Source organism: Neopsephotus bourkii, unplaced genomic scaffold (genome assembly GCF_033783945.1).
Source record: "Neopsephotus bourkii isolate Nb327-2 ecotype Australia unplaced genomic scaffold, CSIRO-AGI_Nbou_v1 NB_379, whole genome shotgun sequence".
Taxonomy (NCBI): domain Eukaryota; kingdom Metazoa; phylum Chordata; class Aves; order Psittaciformes; family Psittacidae; genus Neopsephotus; species Neopsephotus bourkii.
Window position 1 is genome coordinate 526,689 of NW_026900884.1, and position 18,449 is coordinate 545,137.

General features: G+C 38.7%; 1 protein-coding gene across 4 annotated transcripts in view; it reads left to right on the forward strand.

Moving 5' to 3' along the window:
- Positions 1 to 2,422: 2,422 nt before the first annotated feature.
- TNKS2 (tankyrase 2) overlaps positions 2,423 to 18,449 on the forward strand; it is a 30,103-nt gene continuing 14,076 nt past the window's right edge. Inside the window, exons 1-13 of one of the 4 annotated variants that reach the window (XM_061348953.1) lie at positions 2,423 to 2,734; positions 8,515 to 8,739; positions 9,234 to 9,329; positions 9,633 to 9,669; positions 9,976 to 10,051; positions 11,391 to 11,485; positions 12,678 to 12,744; positions 14,286 to 14,472; positions 15,376 to 15,497; positions 15,991 to 16,082; positions 16,185 to 16,263; positions 17,201 to 17,372; positions 18,086 to 18,165. In XM_061348953.1, coding sequence (XP_061204937.1) covers positions 2,533 to 2,734; positions 8,515 to 8,739; positions 9,234 to 9,329; positions 9,633 to 9,669; positions 9,976 to 10,051; positions 11,391 to 11,485; positions 12,678 to 12,744; positions 14,286 to 14,472; positions 15,376 to 15,497; positions 15,991 to 16,082; positions 16,185 to 16,263; positions 17,201 to 17,372; positions 18,086 to 18,165 — 1,530 coding nt within the window. In that variant the 5' untranslated portion in view covers positions 2,423 to 2,532. The remainder of the gene's footprint in view (positions 2,735 to 8,514; positions 8,740 to 9,233; positions 9,330 to 9,632; positions 9,670 to 9,975; positions 10,052 to 11,390; positions 11,486 to 12,677; positions 12,745 to 14,285; positions 14,473 to 15,375; positions 15,498 to 15,990; positions 16,083 to 16,184; positions 16,264 to 17,200; positions 17,373 to 18,085; positions 18,166 to 18,449) is intronic. The other 3 variants (XM_061348950.1, XM_061348951.1, XM_061348952.1) reach the window with 3 other exon arrangements.

The window sequence follows — 18,449 nt, forward strand, 5'->3', positions numbered from 1 at the left end:
GACAAATTGCTACCACATATATTGGGTGGGATTTGGCACTGTATTTCAGTTGTGGTTGTCTAACCATATTGTACAGAAGGATGAAGGACTGGATTATACAGGGTATTTTCTCAAAAAGAGAAACAACAACCCAACATATAATTAAAAGTAGATTTATTTTGTTATGTGAATCTCAAAAGTTAGTGTGAAGTCTATTAATACACCAATCCTAAAATATGCCAAGAGTCTTTGATTCACTGAACTGAAGGCTAACTGAATCCTGCTCCTACAGTATAATATTTCTCTAAAATTGTTTTCCATTCACAGACATCTGCCAAAGTTTTATACTCAAGCTATCAGGAAGCCATACTAGAAAAGGAAGTCAAGCAACAGGCAATATAGAATAATAGTATCTTTTTGGTAAAATGATGTGGAAAGAATAGGTAGTTTATTTTAGATGTTTTTTATAATCCTGCCCTTTTCCTAACCCAGATATTTTTTTCATTAGCACTTGATGTATGCTTTTGCCAAGAAAAGAAACACTGATTTTTATAGTGAACTTGTGAAATACTGCTCTAAACTTCTTCAGAAAACCTGGGGAGCAGTATGTGTTTGTCTTTACACTTCCACAGACTATCAGATACATGGTCCCTTCTTCAGTTTTGAAATGGAAGCCGCCAACTTAATGCATTTGCTACTTCTGCTGAATGCCTGAAGAAGGGTTTATGAACTCAAAAGCTCATATATTTTTTCCAGCTATGCTAATGGGGCTAATAAAAGATACAAATGCAGGAATTGCTTTCAGTCTGTGGAACCTGCATGTAGAAAGGGCAGTTTTCAACATGCATACTTTGGAGAAGTTGGGAACGTTGGAGATGGCTGCAGGCCTGTGAGCCACATTTGATGACAGTTTATGCTGGAACATTATGGCTATATGCAAAGCAGCAGATGAATTATGTATGTGGGACAGAGCTGATAGAGGGGTTCTGGTCATAGCCTGACTCTTCCCTGCCTGCCAAGCACAGCTTGTCATCTAAGAGATCATTGACAGAAAAGCCAGTGGGATTACAGAAAACACATGACCAAGGCATCGTGTGTTTGTCAAAGCACATAGGTTTTGTCCCTGTGCTGGCTGCATTCTTCTGTCACACTTCAACTGTGGCTATGTGTAAATTAGCAAACTGAGCAGAGCCAGGCAATAGATACAGGCACTGCACCACAACTTGTTCCTGTAGCATGGGTTTGGCCCGGTACAGCTAGTAGTCTCCCCAGAAAAATTCCTGGGTACAGTTTAGGCATTAGCATGGACCAGGGAGAGTCAACTTAGATGTAGCTGCCTTTTTTCAGACAAGGATGTTTATCAGAATGGAAGTGACTAAACTGTACAAATTAGTACCTGGATCACTTTCCTGGTTCTTAAGCCATTTAATTTACTAGTGTAACAATAGTCTGCAAGTTCAGTTGAGTTTGGAGGCACTTACCTTTCCTGCCTTTGGAACAGCATGCTACTGACCCTATTCAACCACCTTTTCAAATGTGTTTTATTATGGCATGAGTGGAAAAATACATTTCAAAATTACCAAGTGAACCCTCTTCTAGTTAGTCCCATCTAGGCTCAAGATTCCCCATCACGGTTGCATGGCTTACATGAGGGAAAGAGATGCTTTCTGCTCTCTTCCAAAACCTTGAACTGGCAAAGTCAACTAACAGTATGAAATTTCTAATTTATATGATTTCATAGTCACTATGCAAGCACTGAATTTCCCTTTGAGCAACATATGAAGTCATTAGCACGAGTCTTACACATTTCACAGAAAAAAAAAAAATCCCTTAATAGTTAATTTGTAATCTGCCTTTAATTGCTGTAAGCAGCAAAGGAACATTTCTGTTCTGGGACAAACTGCTAGCGCTGTATTCGACTTTCTGTGCTACAGTTCTTCCCATAAAAAGCAGCAGGCAGCAGGTTAACGACACACTATGTGAGGAGTGGTGTCTTTTATCTTGCTTCCTCCCCGTCCTTTAAAACGTGTACTGCAAAACCGTTTTGCATTAACAGGAATCCAGTTTCAGATTATTTCCGCAGCAGTAAGCGGAAGACTGAAGAGCAGACGGGCACGACACGGACAGCACTTGTTGAGACGAGTTCCGTGATGTGAAAAAGGCCAGCAGCACACTACCCCTTCGGTTCAAGCTCAACTCCTGCAGCCCGGGCCCGGCGAGGAGCGCCCGGCGCGGCAGCACCTCCCAGAGCACAACAGAGCCACCGACACCCGAGGTAAACCCTGCGAGGCCTCTACCACCACGCGAAACCGCCCACAACCCACACCCGCGCTGCGCATGCCCGCTACGATCTGCCTCCCGTGCCCAGCCACCCGGGGCGCCTGCGCAGCGTGGCCGGCAGTGGTGCCGTGGAAGGTCCGCCCGGATCCCTCCGCCGCGGTGCGCTGGCCGTAGCGCCCCGCCCAGCGGAGCGTGTGGAGGCTGCTGCCGCGCAGGGTCGTGGCCTGGGACCGGGGTGGCGGGGTCTGCTCGGCCGCCTCTGGCGGGCCCGGCATGGCGGGGCGGCGGTGCGCGGGCGGAGCGGCCGCCTTGTCTGAGTCGTCGGGCTGCGGCGTGGCAGCGGAGCCGGCTCGGGAGCTCTTCGAGGCCTGCAGGAACGGGGACGTGGAGCGGGTCAAGCGGCTGGTACGGCCCGAGAATGTGAACAGCCGGGACACAGCGGGAAGGAAGTCCAGTCCGCTGCACTTCGCTGCAGGTAACCGGCCCGAGGCCGCCGTTACCGCTTCTGTGGGGGAAAGGGGAACGCGGGGGGCAGCCCCCCCGGATCCAGGCGTGCTACCGGGTCGCGCACTTCCGCCTTCCTGTCGGCGTGGGGCCTGGCCCGCGCAGGGGCCCAGGGTGTGTTGATCCTCGCGGGCCCCGCTGTGGGGGCGCTTCGCCAGCCCTAGTGTGCGGCCTGTGGGCGTCAGTAAGTGCGATGCCCGCCCGACAACCGCGTGGCTGGTTCGGTGTCACCCGCGCGGTAGTGGTTGCAGAGTGATCGGGATGGCGTCTTGTTTCTGCCCTTCTGTTTCATTATTTGTTTATTTAAATGAACCTTAGCTGGTGCTGGGGACATCTGGACAGGGATTTAGACTGTTCGTGTTGTGGCATGTGAGCTCTGACAGGTAACATATGCCCCAGGTGCTTTTTCCATTGATTTTAGCAGGCCTGCTAATCTTTAAAATTTCACCCAGGAAGAGTGCCTGCATTTGTATCTTTAACAAATAGACTTTGTTAATTCGGGCCTTAGATGCGCAAACAACTGACATCACAGAACAACTGCTTCTGCTGTCAACAGGCCAGAGGATTGTATCCCACCTTTTCAGACAAAGACCTGACTGTGACTGTTGTTTTCACGTTTGTTTTGATTTGATTACAGCATTAGATGTCAAACCCCAAGGCTGGCAGGCTGCAGAGAGCAGTTTATTTCAGCTAAACAATATGAATAGTAATAAAGAGCTTTGTTTCTTTACCGAGTGGTTTTAGAAAAGGGTTTCTACTTCAGGTGTCCTTTCGAGTAGATGCAACAGGTCTAAGTTCTTGAAAGCCTCTTCAGGACAGCTGCTTTCAAAGATCTAAGAAACTTGGTCAACAAGAGGGCCCAGGAGACAAAATATCCTTCATAGGGAAAAAAATCTGCAGCTATCTTTTTATATCCAGCAGTCCTGCACTAGTAAATGCTGAACTTCTAGACAAATGAATACATTTTACAGTAGGCTGTGTTTAAGGAGTTTCTCATGCAATATAGTGATCTAGTTTCTCTCTCTGGACAGGAGTTGATCTGTCTTGACTTTAAAGGACTCCTGCTCTATAGAGAGCCTTTTCTTTAAAAAGGGCATAGCAATAAGTTAATGTAGTGTTTAAACTTCCAGTGTTGTGTAACAGATTGGTATGTTAGAAGCAATTTCCATGCTTGTGTCTGCTTCAGACTTGATACAGAGACATTAATTGCTTTTCTCAGGTGACTGTAGGAGATGTCAAAAGTTCCTGGTTCACATGTGACATAAGATACTTGTGTAATTTCTCAATTTAATGCTTTTCCTGTGCTTCACATAAAACTTGGCTGTTGTCAGCCTACCTGCAATAGACTTAATGTGAAAGATGTACATGTGTAACTCTTGGGTTTTGGGCTTATTGTTTTTGCTTTGTTTTGCTTTTCCCCCATTATTCGTAGTCGGAATAATAGTAGCTTCTTTTGTCTTCTGGCTCTAAGGGAATTACATTCCAGGAAGTAAAAGCAAAAGTGTGTTGTATTCTTGCTTTGTTTACCCTAGGTGGCTAGGTGTTTTCAGAAGGTGCATTACAAAACTTCTCTGACTAGTTTCATTCAGCTTCAAGACTTGCTTTGTGGAAGAGGCAGAATCGAAGTATGCAGAAAGGCTTTTCTGTTGATGTTTTGGTCTTTTTTTAGTGGCATTGTGGACTTTGAACTTGGGTTCCAGTTTTTAAGTCTTTTCCCAGATCTTGTTTAGCAATTTAAAGAAAATTCCTCTTTTTCCATGTGTCATTCTGGAAAGATGGATTTTAAAATATATTAAAAATATACTTAAAAAATACTGCAAGCTCTCCCTGTGTGTGTGTGTAATTATTAGACATAATACACACTGGCATCTTGGTGAAGGTTGCTCTTTAGATTTTGTAGTGCAGAATTGTGTGTGTAGATAGGTTGTACTGAAACTTAAGTCCAGAGCCCACCACTCTTCACAACATAATAGGCACAGTCCTCTCTCACTATAAGCTGCATATACTTCCTGAAGTCAACCCTTTTCATCGCAGTGTATGTCAAACTGGAAAGTATCACAAGGGTTTAGGGACCTGGCAGGAACCAAAACGCTTTTCCCTCAAACTAAAATTCACTGAAAATATGAGCCACTTAGGCAGGGGAGAATTGGAGCTCAATTGTTTCTGTTAGCTTTTCATCCTGTCAGAATTAAGTGGATATCAGTCATGACAACAGTGACTGTAATATTTTTTTTTAATTATTATTCATATGCTGATACAAGTTTCTACTGTGATTAATATTCAGGATTTGTTCTCCAAAAAGTTATAAACTTTTAGCTGACAAGTACAGGGAGCTACTCTGCTGTGGTAGAATGTCAGCTGGAGGCCCTGAATAGCCTTTCTGCTTTGCAGCAAGAAATAAAGCATTCATGATGTTCATTTATCCTGCACATTTGCAAGCTGTGATACCATTTAGTTGGTGTTTTGATAGAAGCTCAAGAGCCAAACAGAATCCCACAAAACCTCCACCCCTTAAAAGTGACAGTGTTTGCTTTTGGGTTGGTTTGGGGTTTGGTTTGTTTTTTTTTTCGCAGTGAACTAATGGTAAAGAGGAATTGTTGCACTAGACAGTGGCTCACTTTCCTGTGTGAAGGGCTGTCCCCTTTCCACTCTCAGTGAAAACTAGAGGAGAGAGGGACTATCATACAGAGTTTGGCCATGCCCTCTGTACACATACACCCTTTAGAAAATAATGAGGAAATACTTCTCTTCCCATATATGGTGCCCTGTTACGCAGATGCTTCCACAAGGAAGTAAGGAATCCCTGCTGTGCACTCAGTGCTGAAACGAACTTACAAAGATTAGTGTGATGCAAATGATCCTGTCTCAACATTAAAGTAACTACAGGTAGTTCAGGGATGTTGCTATGCTTAGGGTATTTTCCAAGTGGATGCAGGCCTTGAGCAGAGAGAAGCTATGTGTTGGTCATGAGCTGTACCTGTTTGAACCTATGTACTAAATAGGGGGCATTCAGGTGAACTCTCCACAGCTGATTTTCAGTTATGGTGTTAATTCCTGATAAGGTGGACATTTTACTTTCAAAAACATGGCTATACAGCAAAGCTTTGGGGACAGGAATGCCTTCTGTACAAGAATGAGTGGTTTATCTAGCAGAGATCTGGACAGAGAATTTTATCAGAGGCTTTTCTAATATGGCTAAAGCAATTCTGGAAAACATTTTTTGGTACTGAAAGAAGATACCAAGCAGTCTGTCATCAAGCAACAGCTTTGATGTGTTTGCAGGGCTCTGGCACTTGTGAAAAGTCACATCTAAGTGGATCTTTAAATAATGTAGACAATTTTGAGTATACATTCAAACTAGAAACATTTTTATTTTTTGAAGTTTTGAAGAAAAAAATCTGGACACATTTATAAAAAACAACAATATTTAAATGTCTTAGTTATGAAGGCTAAATTTAAGAATGAGAAATATGCTGCATATAATTTACTGTCTAGACAGTATGGCTGCATAGGTATATGTTGTATAGGCACTGATGACTTTTTTTTTTTTGGCAGCAGAAATATGCATGCATGTGCAGTGAATGTGGCTTACTGTGCCTGGACAGATAAATTGTTTCTACACAGACCATATATCTGATCCAGTTTTCATCTGAAGTGTGCTGAGCTCCTCTTTTTTTGTTAGGATAGGTAAGGTACCTTCTGTTGGTTAAAAGATGGGTAACTGCAATCTTGAGACTCAAAAGGGAATTTGCTATAGTATGTGGTTCTATTGTAGTCAAGGTACTAGAAGCTAAGATTTGTATCGTTGGTAATGTACTTTGAAAACTTGAAGCACGTTGCCAGTATAGTCTTGTGACTTACTTGAAAACACCTTGGAGTTCATTCTGAGATTAAAAATTTTCACATAAAATTATTTTTGTAATAATCAGAAATCTGTGGAGAATGTGGTTTGTTTGCCAGGCTTTTGAGGGAAAAGAAGGAAAGACAGAATTTTAGAAAGGCTTTTCTGAATGCCTTTCCTGGCCTCTTTACCTGTGGCATATATGGCTTGCATGCAAGATCTCTCAGAAGGCAGGATCCAGAAATTGCCTTGTAATGGTAGTGTTTGTTTTTAGTGAAGGTGAAAGTGCTTCTTGCTCCAGGATTTTTGGTTGCTGACAGTTTGGAAATAGCTGAGTTTAGTGAAGAGCATGCTATGAAAAAGTTCAGCTGGAATTTAACTGAAAACTTCAGTTGTCACTAAAATCCTGACACTTTTCTCATGCTTCTGTGACTTTGTCACTGAAATACTGTGTAGCTACTGGAATAAACTATTTCTAGCTTGTGGTTGCAGGGATTTATAGCTAGCTTCTGACATTCCATGAATGATTTGTGACAAAGTTTAAATTTGCTGCAGTCTGGGTATCACTGCTTTTGGCAACAGTGTGATGATTTCCTCTGAGGAAAAAGCTCAAGATTTGATTTTCCCCCAGTTCTTCCGGGTGGCAACCCAGGTATTTGAAGCAAGGAATGTCAGCCAGGTCCTGCACGTGCGGGTTATTTCCCAGGAGGTACTTTGCACAAGTCGATACATACCCAAATATGGCTCGTATGTGCCCTAATGATCCCTAAGACCCAAAGTGACCTTGAAACCTTTGAGGGATTTCTGTAGGCCTTTAGAATGTAACCAGATGGACCTAATTTTTGCAAACAGAAGTCCTAGGTCATTCTGGCCTCTTGTGAAGGTGCTCAAGAAAATTTCGATACGGGTTGATGTTCTCATTTATCTGCTGTTATATAAATGCACAAGATACAGCTGAAATGAAACATTTATAGCTGTAAAATTGTTTTATAAGAACAGTTACCTTGTGATATGTTTCTAGCTCCAAGTGTAAAAGTGAGAATATTTTTTTGCTGTCCCTTGAATGACAGGTTTGTAAAAAAAAAAAAAGCTTCAGTGTATAACAGCACTTTTGTGCTTCTGTCATGATCAAATATTTATAATCATTTTAGGCATCACTGAAAACAGGCATTATGAATATCTTTAAATTGCAGTTGTGCATACTCTCATAATAAATTTCTTGAATAGAGCATGGTTTCATGTAAACTTTCTGTGTCCCTAAGGGTTTGCTTAAGTGATCATTTCTGAGATGGAAACTATGTGTGCATTACGTTAATTATTCCTTAGAAAGCAAATAGCCATGCTTCTAGTTTGAACCTGGGAGCAGTGCTGCTTACTTGCTTTTTTAAAAATACTATCAATGTGTTTCTGTAAAATACTTTCCATGGTTTGGGATCTTTTTTAAAAAGCTTAGAATACGAATTGTACATTTATTGACTTGTAACCATTCTTATCCTTACTGCTTCCAGGGCTCACCTATTGGTCCATCCACAAACTGGCTGTGGGTTGGCAGAATATGATTCAAAACATTGTTTGGTTTAATGACAATATAAAATAATTAAAGGAAGGTATTTTTGTCACTGTCATGTTCTTTTTGTTATGTTTTCAAGAAGCTGTTGACTCATTGGAGCCCTATCAAGATATTTATTTTTCCAGTAATCTTGAATATATTTTTTTTGTATTTATTTAAATCTAATTTTGGGTTGGTTTGAATACCTTTAGTGTGTACATGCACTTTTAATAAAGAATGCCACTTGTGATTGTTACTTGGGACAGTTACTGTTAAAATTTAAGTTTGTTGTTTTAATCTGTGTATGTGGGACAGGGAATTCTCTTAAACTTGACACCTTTCCTCCCTTTATCTCTTCCAGGTTTTGGTCGAAAGGATGTAGTTGAATATTTACTTCAAAGCGGTGCCAATGTCCACGCGCGAGATGATGGAGGCCTTATTCCTCTTCACAACGCTTGCTCTTTTGGTCATGCTGAAGTTGTCAATCTTCTCTTGCGGCATGGTGCAGATCCTAATGCTCGGGATAATTGGAATTACACTCCCCTTCATGAAGCTGCCATTAAGGGCAAGACAGATGTCTGCATTGGTAATTTTCTCCCACACTTCCTGTGACTGAATCATTTCTTTTCACTGTGAAAAGTCAACAACCTTTTAAAGACCATTTTTACTCTGTGAAGCTAGGACTGGTATAAAGATTCAAACTAAATATCTTTCATAAACTTAAATTCAAATGCCAATTTCGTAAGAAACAAGTTGGAGCTGATGTGAAATAGCTACTCTTTTTTTGTGGTTGTCAGTTGCAGTCAGCTGAGATTGCATCCTACCAGTCTGTGATTGTTCCATTTCTGCTTTACTTTTTTTCTCATAAAATATGTCTACGCATTTTTCACTAGTTAAACTGTTCACAAGTGACATCAAGGAATTCTGATGCTGAAAACTTGAGAGGGGAAAATAGGATCAGTAACTTGATGTTTCTTTTGTTGCTTGTGGCTTATTGCTTATGGCTTAGAGTAATGATAACATCTCACAAGCTTTGTCTTGTAGAATTGTTTTCTCATGGAAAACTTTGGCATTTTTTAGTACTGCTGCAGCATGGTGCTGAACCAACCATCCGGAACACAGATGGAAGAACAGCTCTGGACTTGGCAGACCCGTCTGCAAAAGCAGTGCTGACTGGTAAGGGATAATCTTTAGATAACATTATGACTAATAACAGGCAAATGAATGTAATACAGTATTTTGGGTTTTGTCTTTCTGATATTACTGTAACTTCTGTCTTTTATAATTCTAAATAGAAATTCCCATATGGCCTTTATCGTCTCAGTCATGGGATGTGTTCTGAATACATAATTTATTGTGCTAATTCAGTAATGGATTGCCAGATTTTTAGCACTTATGTTCTCTAAAGTTTTGGAAGAGGAGGATAAGTAGTGAACTTCACATATTTAACAACTAAAGAAACTTCCTTTTGTCTTCCAGGTGAATATAAGAAAGATGAACTCTTAGAAAGTGCCAGGTATGCACGTTTGGAAGATAACTGAAATTTAGTTCTATTTTTAGAATTGCATGTAATGAATATATATGTTGGCTTTTGAGCTGGCATTCCATCAAGATGCTAAGCTTTGGCTGTTATCTGTGAGCAGAGCTACGAAAATAGTTACATAAATGCATTTTTTGTTTCCTTTTAATGCTGACAACACATCAGAGAATGTATTAGTTCAAAACAGATCTAGCAAACATAGCAAGGAAAAATGTAAAACATTAGAAGCTACTAAAATTTGAAATACAAATATTTCTGCCCATTTTGTATCTTGTTTTTCAGGAGCGGAAATGAAGAAAAGATGATGTCTCTTCTTACACCATTAAATGTTAACTGTCATGCAAGCGATGGCAGAAAGGTATTTTTATTTAAAACCTGATTTAAAATCATTTCACTCTCATATGTTGCACAATTATTATTTGACCAGATTTTAAGAATGGTAAACTTAGATTCTATCTGTTTCCTTTAATATATCTGGGGAAAATAAGATTGTACCTCTCTAGCAGTTTAGCTGATTTTTTTGTTTGTTTGTTTTTTAACCTTAAAAGGACTGTATAGGTATTTCCATCTGGGAGCAATGAACAAACACCTTTTCAATTGGAACTTCTGCTTGACCTTCATATCTGCAGTGATAAAGAAGGGAGGCCTTTTCTTAGGTTCTTATTGCTATCACAGAGAGATACACACAGGTTCCTTATTTTGCCATGCAGCCTAGGCAAGTTATTGCTGCTGTTTCAGGAACAAGCTATTTACTGCTACAAGTATTGGTAAGGAACTACATGAAAAATGTTCAAAATCTGCATTCTGAAAAGTCCTGATAATCCCCTGGGTTCAGCCCCTGCCCTACTGAAGGCTCAGATTACTGAGTATCAATTTTTGGCATCCTTGTTCTCATTAAGTATGTGTACTCATTCACTTAAGTTTTGTTTGAATTAGTTTCCCTGTTTAAGGCTTTGTGGTATGATTTTGGAATCTCCAAAACACTTACGCATCTGTATTTTTTCATCTTCTACTCATGAGATTCATCTTCTACTCATGAGACTCATCTTCTAGGAACCATACAAACCCTGTTCAGTTGATGGGTTTGTAAATGAAGAGGATAAGATTTCTCTTCACTAATTTGTAGCTCTGCCTCTGGTGCTGCTGATGGGAATGCTTGAGTGGGTTTGCCACGAAAGGTCATAGAGCAGTTACCTAAGTGCTGCGTGGAGGGTGCGAATTTACAAGAGAAGGTTAAGTTACTGCACTCACAGATGTGGATTACAATCTCTGTTGATAATTTTTACACTTCATCTATTGATTGGCAGGGAGACATCTTTATAATTTAGCAGTCATAATTTCTAATGACCATCTTATTTCCCTTTTCAGAAGGGCCATAGTTTGTCCCAGCAAAGTCCATAGGCTAAAAGACAAAAGCAGACTGCAGGACTCAAAAATCCTGTAATGTCTTCATTGCCAGAATGTATTAGTGATGGAGTAAATTCAGGATTTGTGTTTCTGATGACTGCGAGAGTGGTCAGTAAACAATGAACATAGTTATCAAATGTCTGATTCAAGCACTCTGGGTTTGGGTGTTTTTGTGTTGCAATTATTTTAAGGATTTCAGTAACTAGTACCGTTAAGTTTTGAAAAAAATAAATATAAAATCAACGCTTTGATTTTGTATTACTGATTAATTCTACATTCTGTCATTTCAGTCTACTCCTTTACATTTAGCAGCTGGGTATAACCGTGTAAAAATAGTACAGCTCTTATTGCAACATGGGGCTGACGTACATGCTAAGGATAAAGGGTAGGTTCCTTTTTCATTTGTTCAGAATAAACAGAATTTGTTTAAAATTGAGAAGAAGTAAAGAAGAGTAATACTGTTTTAGCCATGAAGAATTTCTGACTTGAGACCATTATGTCATTTTTAACCTTTCTGTTATGACAAAAATGCAAAGTGCACAGGCTTGAGACTTGTGCATCAGTAGAATCCAAATTGAGCTAACTATAGAACATGCTGCCTTTTAGGTATCACTAGCCAAATTCTTATGTCTTGTTTAATAAAATGCATTCATACAGCACTGTGAATGAAGGAATCAAATAATTTGATGATTGAATCAATCTTAATTATCTTCTTACTTTTAAGTTTCTGCACTTCTTTTTTTGCAAAAGAATACGATAAAAATTGAAGATCTGTTTCACAGAGCTTTTATTTCGGCTACATTTTCAAGCGTTTGGTTGCTATGTCAGGAAATGTAGTGAAATACAGGCATACTAAGTTTAGTTACATAAAATATAATGGAAAACCTATTTTTAAAATGTGTGTTCGTGTACATTAAAGATTATGGAAAGCAAACTCTTACTCCTTTTTTTTTTTTTTTTTTTGCTAGGATCACTTCACTGCTACATAAATAGCTGCTTAATCAGACAGCTTTAATTGTCCCCTTGGGGCTGTAATTCAGTTCTGTAATTTCTCCTGTACTAGCTCACAGTGAAAGAATTCACTTCGAGCAATTTCTCACTTGCTCCTAAGACCATGGGGTTTGAGAGCGTATGAAGCTGGCTCTAAACCTCTGTGGTTCTGCTGTTATTGTAAATTTTGTTCCTTAAACATTAGCCATTAATACTTGGCTAATATCTATGGGAGAAGATAATCTTAACATCAAAGTTCCTGGGAAAAAGGAGCTGGCACTCCTGAAAATCCACTGCAGAGAGTTCTTCTTGCTTAGGATTCTGAGTCTGAGCAGAACGACTTCATTGGCAGTAAGACGTCGCTCATCTTCTGATTATTTTAAATATTTATTGTTCTGAAAAATGCTGAAGTTATTTTCTGGGTTCTTCTCCAGCTTCGTATTTCCCCTCAACTTCCTTTGAACATCTCTGATAGTTTTATAAAGTGATCAAGGTGCAGCACAGTGCCGTTTGCAATGTTACAGGTGCATTTGAAATTGAAATACGCATACTAAGATAATCATCCTGCCCCTTTCTCTCCTATATAGAGATTTGGTGCCACTTCACAATGCCTGTTCCTACGGTCATTATGAAGTAACAGAGCTTCTAGTAAAGGTTAGTCTTTGAAGAGATAAAATTGCACATTATTAAATAAGAACAGTTTATAATAGACTACTGCAAGTTGCAGATATTTTATATTTTGTACTTAGAGTTACAAAACAAAGAACGGTAGGCTGCTTTTGCTTGACATGTTAGTGTTTGCTAAGCTGTAGCTACAGAATCTTCTGCTTGCAAGGAAGCTTTTTTTCCTTATAAATGTGCTTTCTGTTTTTAACTCTCTCTGCTCCAAAGCTTAATGTTTTTGTGCCACCAAGTAAAAAATTCTTATCAACCTTTCAACCCTTACTCGTTAAAAAAAAAAAAGAAGCAGTAAACCCCATAAAACAAACAAACAAAAAAACCAAAACCAAACCAATGTTGACAATAGAAAAGTATTTCAGAAGACAGAGGTTTTTGAAAATACTGGTAAAGATCATAAATGTTTTAAAATTAAGGAGTAATCAGCCTCTTAAGAGAATGAACTTTACAACATTAATTCTGGCTCTAAATTGTAGCATTCACACTAAAGAAGGAGAAATGTGTAAATTTTCCTAATATAAGTGAACCCTTGGAACTGAAGTGGCTTATCTGGGTTATGTTAATCTTAAAGTATGATGTGCATTAAACTACTGACTCAAAGATGTGGCCTGCAAAGTCTGTGAGTGCTGTCCACCAAAGGACCTTGTGCCCATTCTCAGCTGCTACAATAAATCATGATCATTATAACAGCTGGGTGTTCTGTTAGATAACTCTGCAAGTTTGGATGCTCAGGGAATAGCTGTTGTTGTCCTGTTACGTATGTCTCAGCGTGTCACACTAATTCTGTGTGTCTTTCTATTGGTTTAGGAAAAACTACATTGAAAAAAAAAAAAAAACCCAAAAAAACCAAAACAAACCACTAATGATACTTTTTTTAAATTCAGAGGCCAATTGTAGCGTGAATCTTTGCAATTGTAGTACTGGACAAAGAAACTCTTTTGCCTAAACGCTGCTGTGTGTCTTAACTGTCAAGTTAGAGTTGTATTCCCTCTTGGATTTCAGCTCCAGTGAATCTTGAATTATTTTTTGCAAAGCACTAAGGTTTTAACTGGAGCAATGGGAAAGAGCATGTTCTGTCAGATTATTGAAGTCAACTTTGAGTACCTATCACCTTCTAGATACCTTGGCATTCTTATCTTGGGGAGTATTCACAGAACATGAATGTTTTTTAGTGCAACTTAGACTTTTTTTAGAGCTTGTTGAAAGGTGGTTTAGAGTATATGAATTAGGTAGGCTCTTCAATTAACAGACCTGTAGCAGAGCTACTCTTTGAAGTTCTGGAGAAAGCCTGAAGAGGCTACCCTGCCTTTGAATTCTTTGAATGTACATGTGAGACACCAGAAGATTAGCAACAGCAATGTGCTGAAATGTTGGAAATTAGTGTCTGGAGAATGTCTTGGATACAGTTTGCATAGAAGCATTGGTTTTTATTATAACAATATACTGCATTGAAATTAATGATAGAAGTCTTTCTAATTATATGGTTTTGATATTGCACCTTTTTTACTCCTTTCAAGCATGGAGCATGTGTGAATGCAATGGATCTGTGGCAGTTCACCCCCCTGCATGAAGCAGCTTCTAAGAACAGGGTGGAAGTATGTTCTCTTTTGTTAAGTTATGGTGCTGACCCAACACTGTTGAACTGTCACAACAAAAGCACCATTGATTTGGCTCCAACACCGCAATTAAAAGAACGATTAGCATGTGAGTATAAAGTGAGATCAGTTATTGACTGTAATGTGTACGTAGGTTCCCTAGACAAATGACCTGCCAGAAATCAGATTATAGAAAATGCTTACACTTCCCAAGCAATTGTGCAATGTTGGACAGTACATTACATTGTTTATAATTTGGGATTGCTGCGTTTTTTGAATGTAGGCATTTAAAATAATTTTATGGTCAGTTTTGTAGTCATGTAGTTATGATGGGGTCTGTAACTTTTCTTCCCTGAACAACCTTGCCAGTACACTTTCCGTACTTGGTCCTTTCATTGCATCAAGACTGTTGAAATATTTGTTTTTATTCCACTGTTTTGTTTGACGAAAAGAAAAAGCATAACTCGTTAGAATGCTCAATATGTTTGAATGTGCCACAATTGCTGGAAGTTCAGAGAAATTAATAGAAGACATTGCCTGTTGTCCAGCATACTTACGGAGTTGTAAAGAATGCCCTCAAATCCTGTCCTTGAGTGGCCAAGCAATAACTTCTGGGATATGTACAAGAATTATCAGTAAATACTACGTTAGACTTCATGTTAGCATCTAGAAATGATTTGTCAAGGGCAGGTCAGGAGTAGAGTTTTGTATATGCTAGAATTGGTATGTACGTGAAGAGTAGAAACTAGAACAGTGGCAGGTTAAATAGTTCTTGTTCAGCCAGCGTGGATGTCTCTGGCTTTAGTTTAGAAACAAAGCACATTCATTTAGTGTCTAACTTAGCTAACAAGTTCTGTCAGTGATATAAAAGGTTAAGTCTGAGTTGGAAATGTCTGCAGTGTGGTCTGCTGAATAAAATGAATATTTTTGTCTAAGTGAAAGAAACATTCTTCTTGATTCTTCTCAACTTGAGGAGTATAACCTGCTGATATATATATATTTCTTTTTAAAGATGAATTCAAAGGTCACTCACTGCTACAAGCTGCAAGAGAATCAGATGTAGCTCGTATAAAGAAACATCTTTCTTTGGAGACAGTGAACTTCAAACATCCTCAAACACATGAGACGGCATTGGTAATATTTTAGGATTTATTAATTATTTTGCATATGTTGTGGCTGACCTAAACTTACTCAGTAATAGTTCAGAACTAAAAATTTCAGTTTCAAACAGTATAATTCAAACCAACCTGGAATATCCAGTGTCTAGTAAGCAATATTAATATTTTGTTGTTAATGTTAAGACTAAATTGCCTGTTTAATTTGTCTAAATGACTTGTTTTCTAGTTTGTAGTCTAGTTTTAAGCAACAGCAAGCTACATATATGAGCTTTGTAAAGCATGAAGTGTTCTAGCAGTTATTGGAGAAGGAGCTCTGGAAAATACCAGTGTAAATACAAAAGCCTGTGTGGAATCTCCCAAATTAATAAGCTTCTGCATGTTTTGTTTTGTTGGGTTTTTTTTGCTGTTGACTCTGCATATAACCAACTCTTAACTGTCAGCTGATCAGCAAGCAGTAAAACCTGTATATTGCTAGCTAGCTGTAATGCTATACTTTTTCATGTTCTCAGCACTGTGCTGCTGCATCTCCATATCCCAAGAGAAAACAAGTATGTGAATTGCTACTGAGGAAAGGAGCTAACATCAATGAAAAAACAAAAGAGTGAGTGGTTACAAATGATTACTCTAAACTTCTTGTTCAGAAGATTTTGCAAAATACATGTTGAGTTATTCTTTTTCCTTTTTTTTTTTTTTTTTGAAAAAGCTTCTTGACTCCTTTGCATGTGGCGTCAGAAAAGGCTCATAATGATGTTGTTGAAGTAGTTGTGAAACATGAAGCTAAGGTATGAGTTACTGTTCATACTTTTTTTTGAGGTTTGCATACTACATAGGTTTTCATACCATGAGAATGGTACCCTTTACATTGGAACCCCATACATTGAGGCATCTTGTTGGCTTGGTCTGATTTTATAAGAAATGTGCATTTAGTCCTCACTGTTAACTGAAAGCTTCTAGAGTGTCTGATTCAGTGTTTATTCAGTGATTCAGTAATAGTGAAATGCTTAAGGAAAAAAAATGTAGGGGATATATATGAACAACAAGAAGCTAGACAAACCTGTGTAACAGGTAAACTTTATGTGATGTTGTGTGCAGTAAAAATTACGATGAAGGCAAATGTTAAATTGTAACACAGTGTTTAGTTCAAATTTCCACAAAAAGAGAAAACGGAAAGGAGGCATTATCTAATGCTTGAGTCCTCCAGAACTGGAACTGATTCTGTCACTGGAATTTGATTACAGCCTGAGTGCAGTGAAGTTTCCAAGATCAAACCAGAGAAACAGTAGGGAATACAAGTAACCTTTGGGTGCGGAGTTTTAAACTGTTAAGTAAACCATGACTGAAATGCACAGAAAGTTCTCAGTCTGAAAAAACACATAAGCCAATGCATGTAAAAGCTGTTCTGCAGTGTTAGCACTGAGGTTTTGTGCTGCCATGAGTAGAATAATGGGAGTAAAATAATAACTTCCGTATGCAGTTAAATTCTGTAATTGTGGATTATCCACATGCCTCTAAAGGGAGGCTATTCTTCCTCAGTAAATGCAGTTAAAATTTTACAAACTGCTTTTTTTTAATTTTATTTCTTAAAATTTCATGCCCTTTGGAAATGTTCTTCATATGTTATTTTGATTAAAGTCAGAAGAATACTTGTGAAATGCTCCCAGTCAGCAACGCAAATACCTTTAAGTTTCAATGGTGGTATTTCTTGTCTGTTATTTTTAGGTTAATGCATTAGATAACCTTGGCCAGACCTCTCTTCATAGAGCAGCACATTGTGGTCATCTTCAGACATGCAAGTTGCTGTTGAGTTCTGGATGTGATCCTTCCATTGTGTCTCTGCAGGGCTTTACAGCCTTGCAAATGGGGACTGAAAGTGTGCAACAGCTACTACAAGGTATAACTGTTTTAGTCAAGATCTACTTCTGAAGTAATGTGGTGCTTTGTTTTACTTTTCAAGTGCTGTCAATAATAGTGAATAAAAGTCAAGAAAAAAAAAAAGGCTCCCTACAAAAGACAGTACTGGTTTGTGCAATTCTTACTCATTAACCAAGTTCACAGGGAGAGTGAGTTTCACTACTCCATGTGTAGTTGAAATATCATATACTATCTGAGATACAGTTCCACAGATTGTTAGAGGTGCGCAGACTGATTCCATGGTTTCACAGCCACCTGGAATAATTATAGAAAAATCCAGATATAGGGAGAGGGGAATCTTTTATGTAGAAAATCAGTTTCAGAAGCAAAAAAAGGCTGCTGTGTATTTGTGAGCATGTGAGGGGTACATGGATTTTCAGGGGTAATGTTTGGATGTTATACACATAGGTAAGCTTCTTGATACAGTCTAATTCCGAAACTGAAATAAGAGCGTTTGTTTGGTTCCATGGGACTTCAAAATGGATAGGAAGCATGTTGCTTAGGCAACTTGCGAAGCAGTGTTAGAGATAATATCTGCAGTTGTAGATAGTAACAAAAGACAAAACCTGTCTATAATTGGTTAACTTTTTTTTTTAAAAGGGAAATAGTTGAAATGCTCAAATGATTTCCTGTCTTAACAAATTCCTTCAACTGCATACAATTACCTTCCTGGGAATCTCATTTGTTTTGCAGAAGGTATCCCATTAGGCAATTCTGATGCAGATCGACAGTTGTTGGAAGCCGCAAAGGCTGGAGATGTGGATACTGTAAAAGTAAGCTTAAACCTGTCCTAAGAACAAGAGGGATTTATATCCCAAACTATAATTTCACAAGCCCTTCTTTGACTACTTTAGAATTGTGATCCCTGTTCTAAAACCTTTGTATTGCACAAATATTACAGATGACAAAATGTAATATTTGCTGCCTCCAAAAGTTTGTCTGTATAGAAATCATGTAAATTTGGGAGGAGGGAATTTTTTTCTTTGCACACAATCTATGAATAGTAATCATTTTATGAAAAAAAGAAAAATAAGAAATAAACTTCTTAATGCAAACA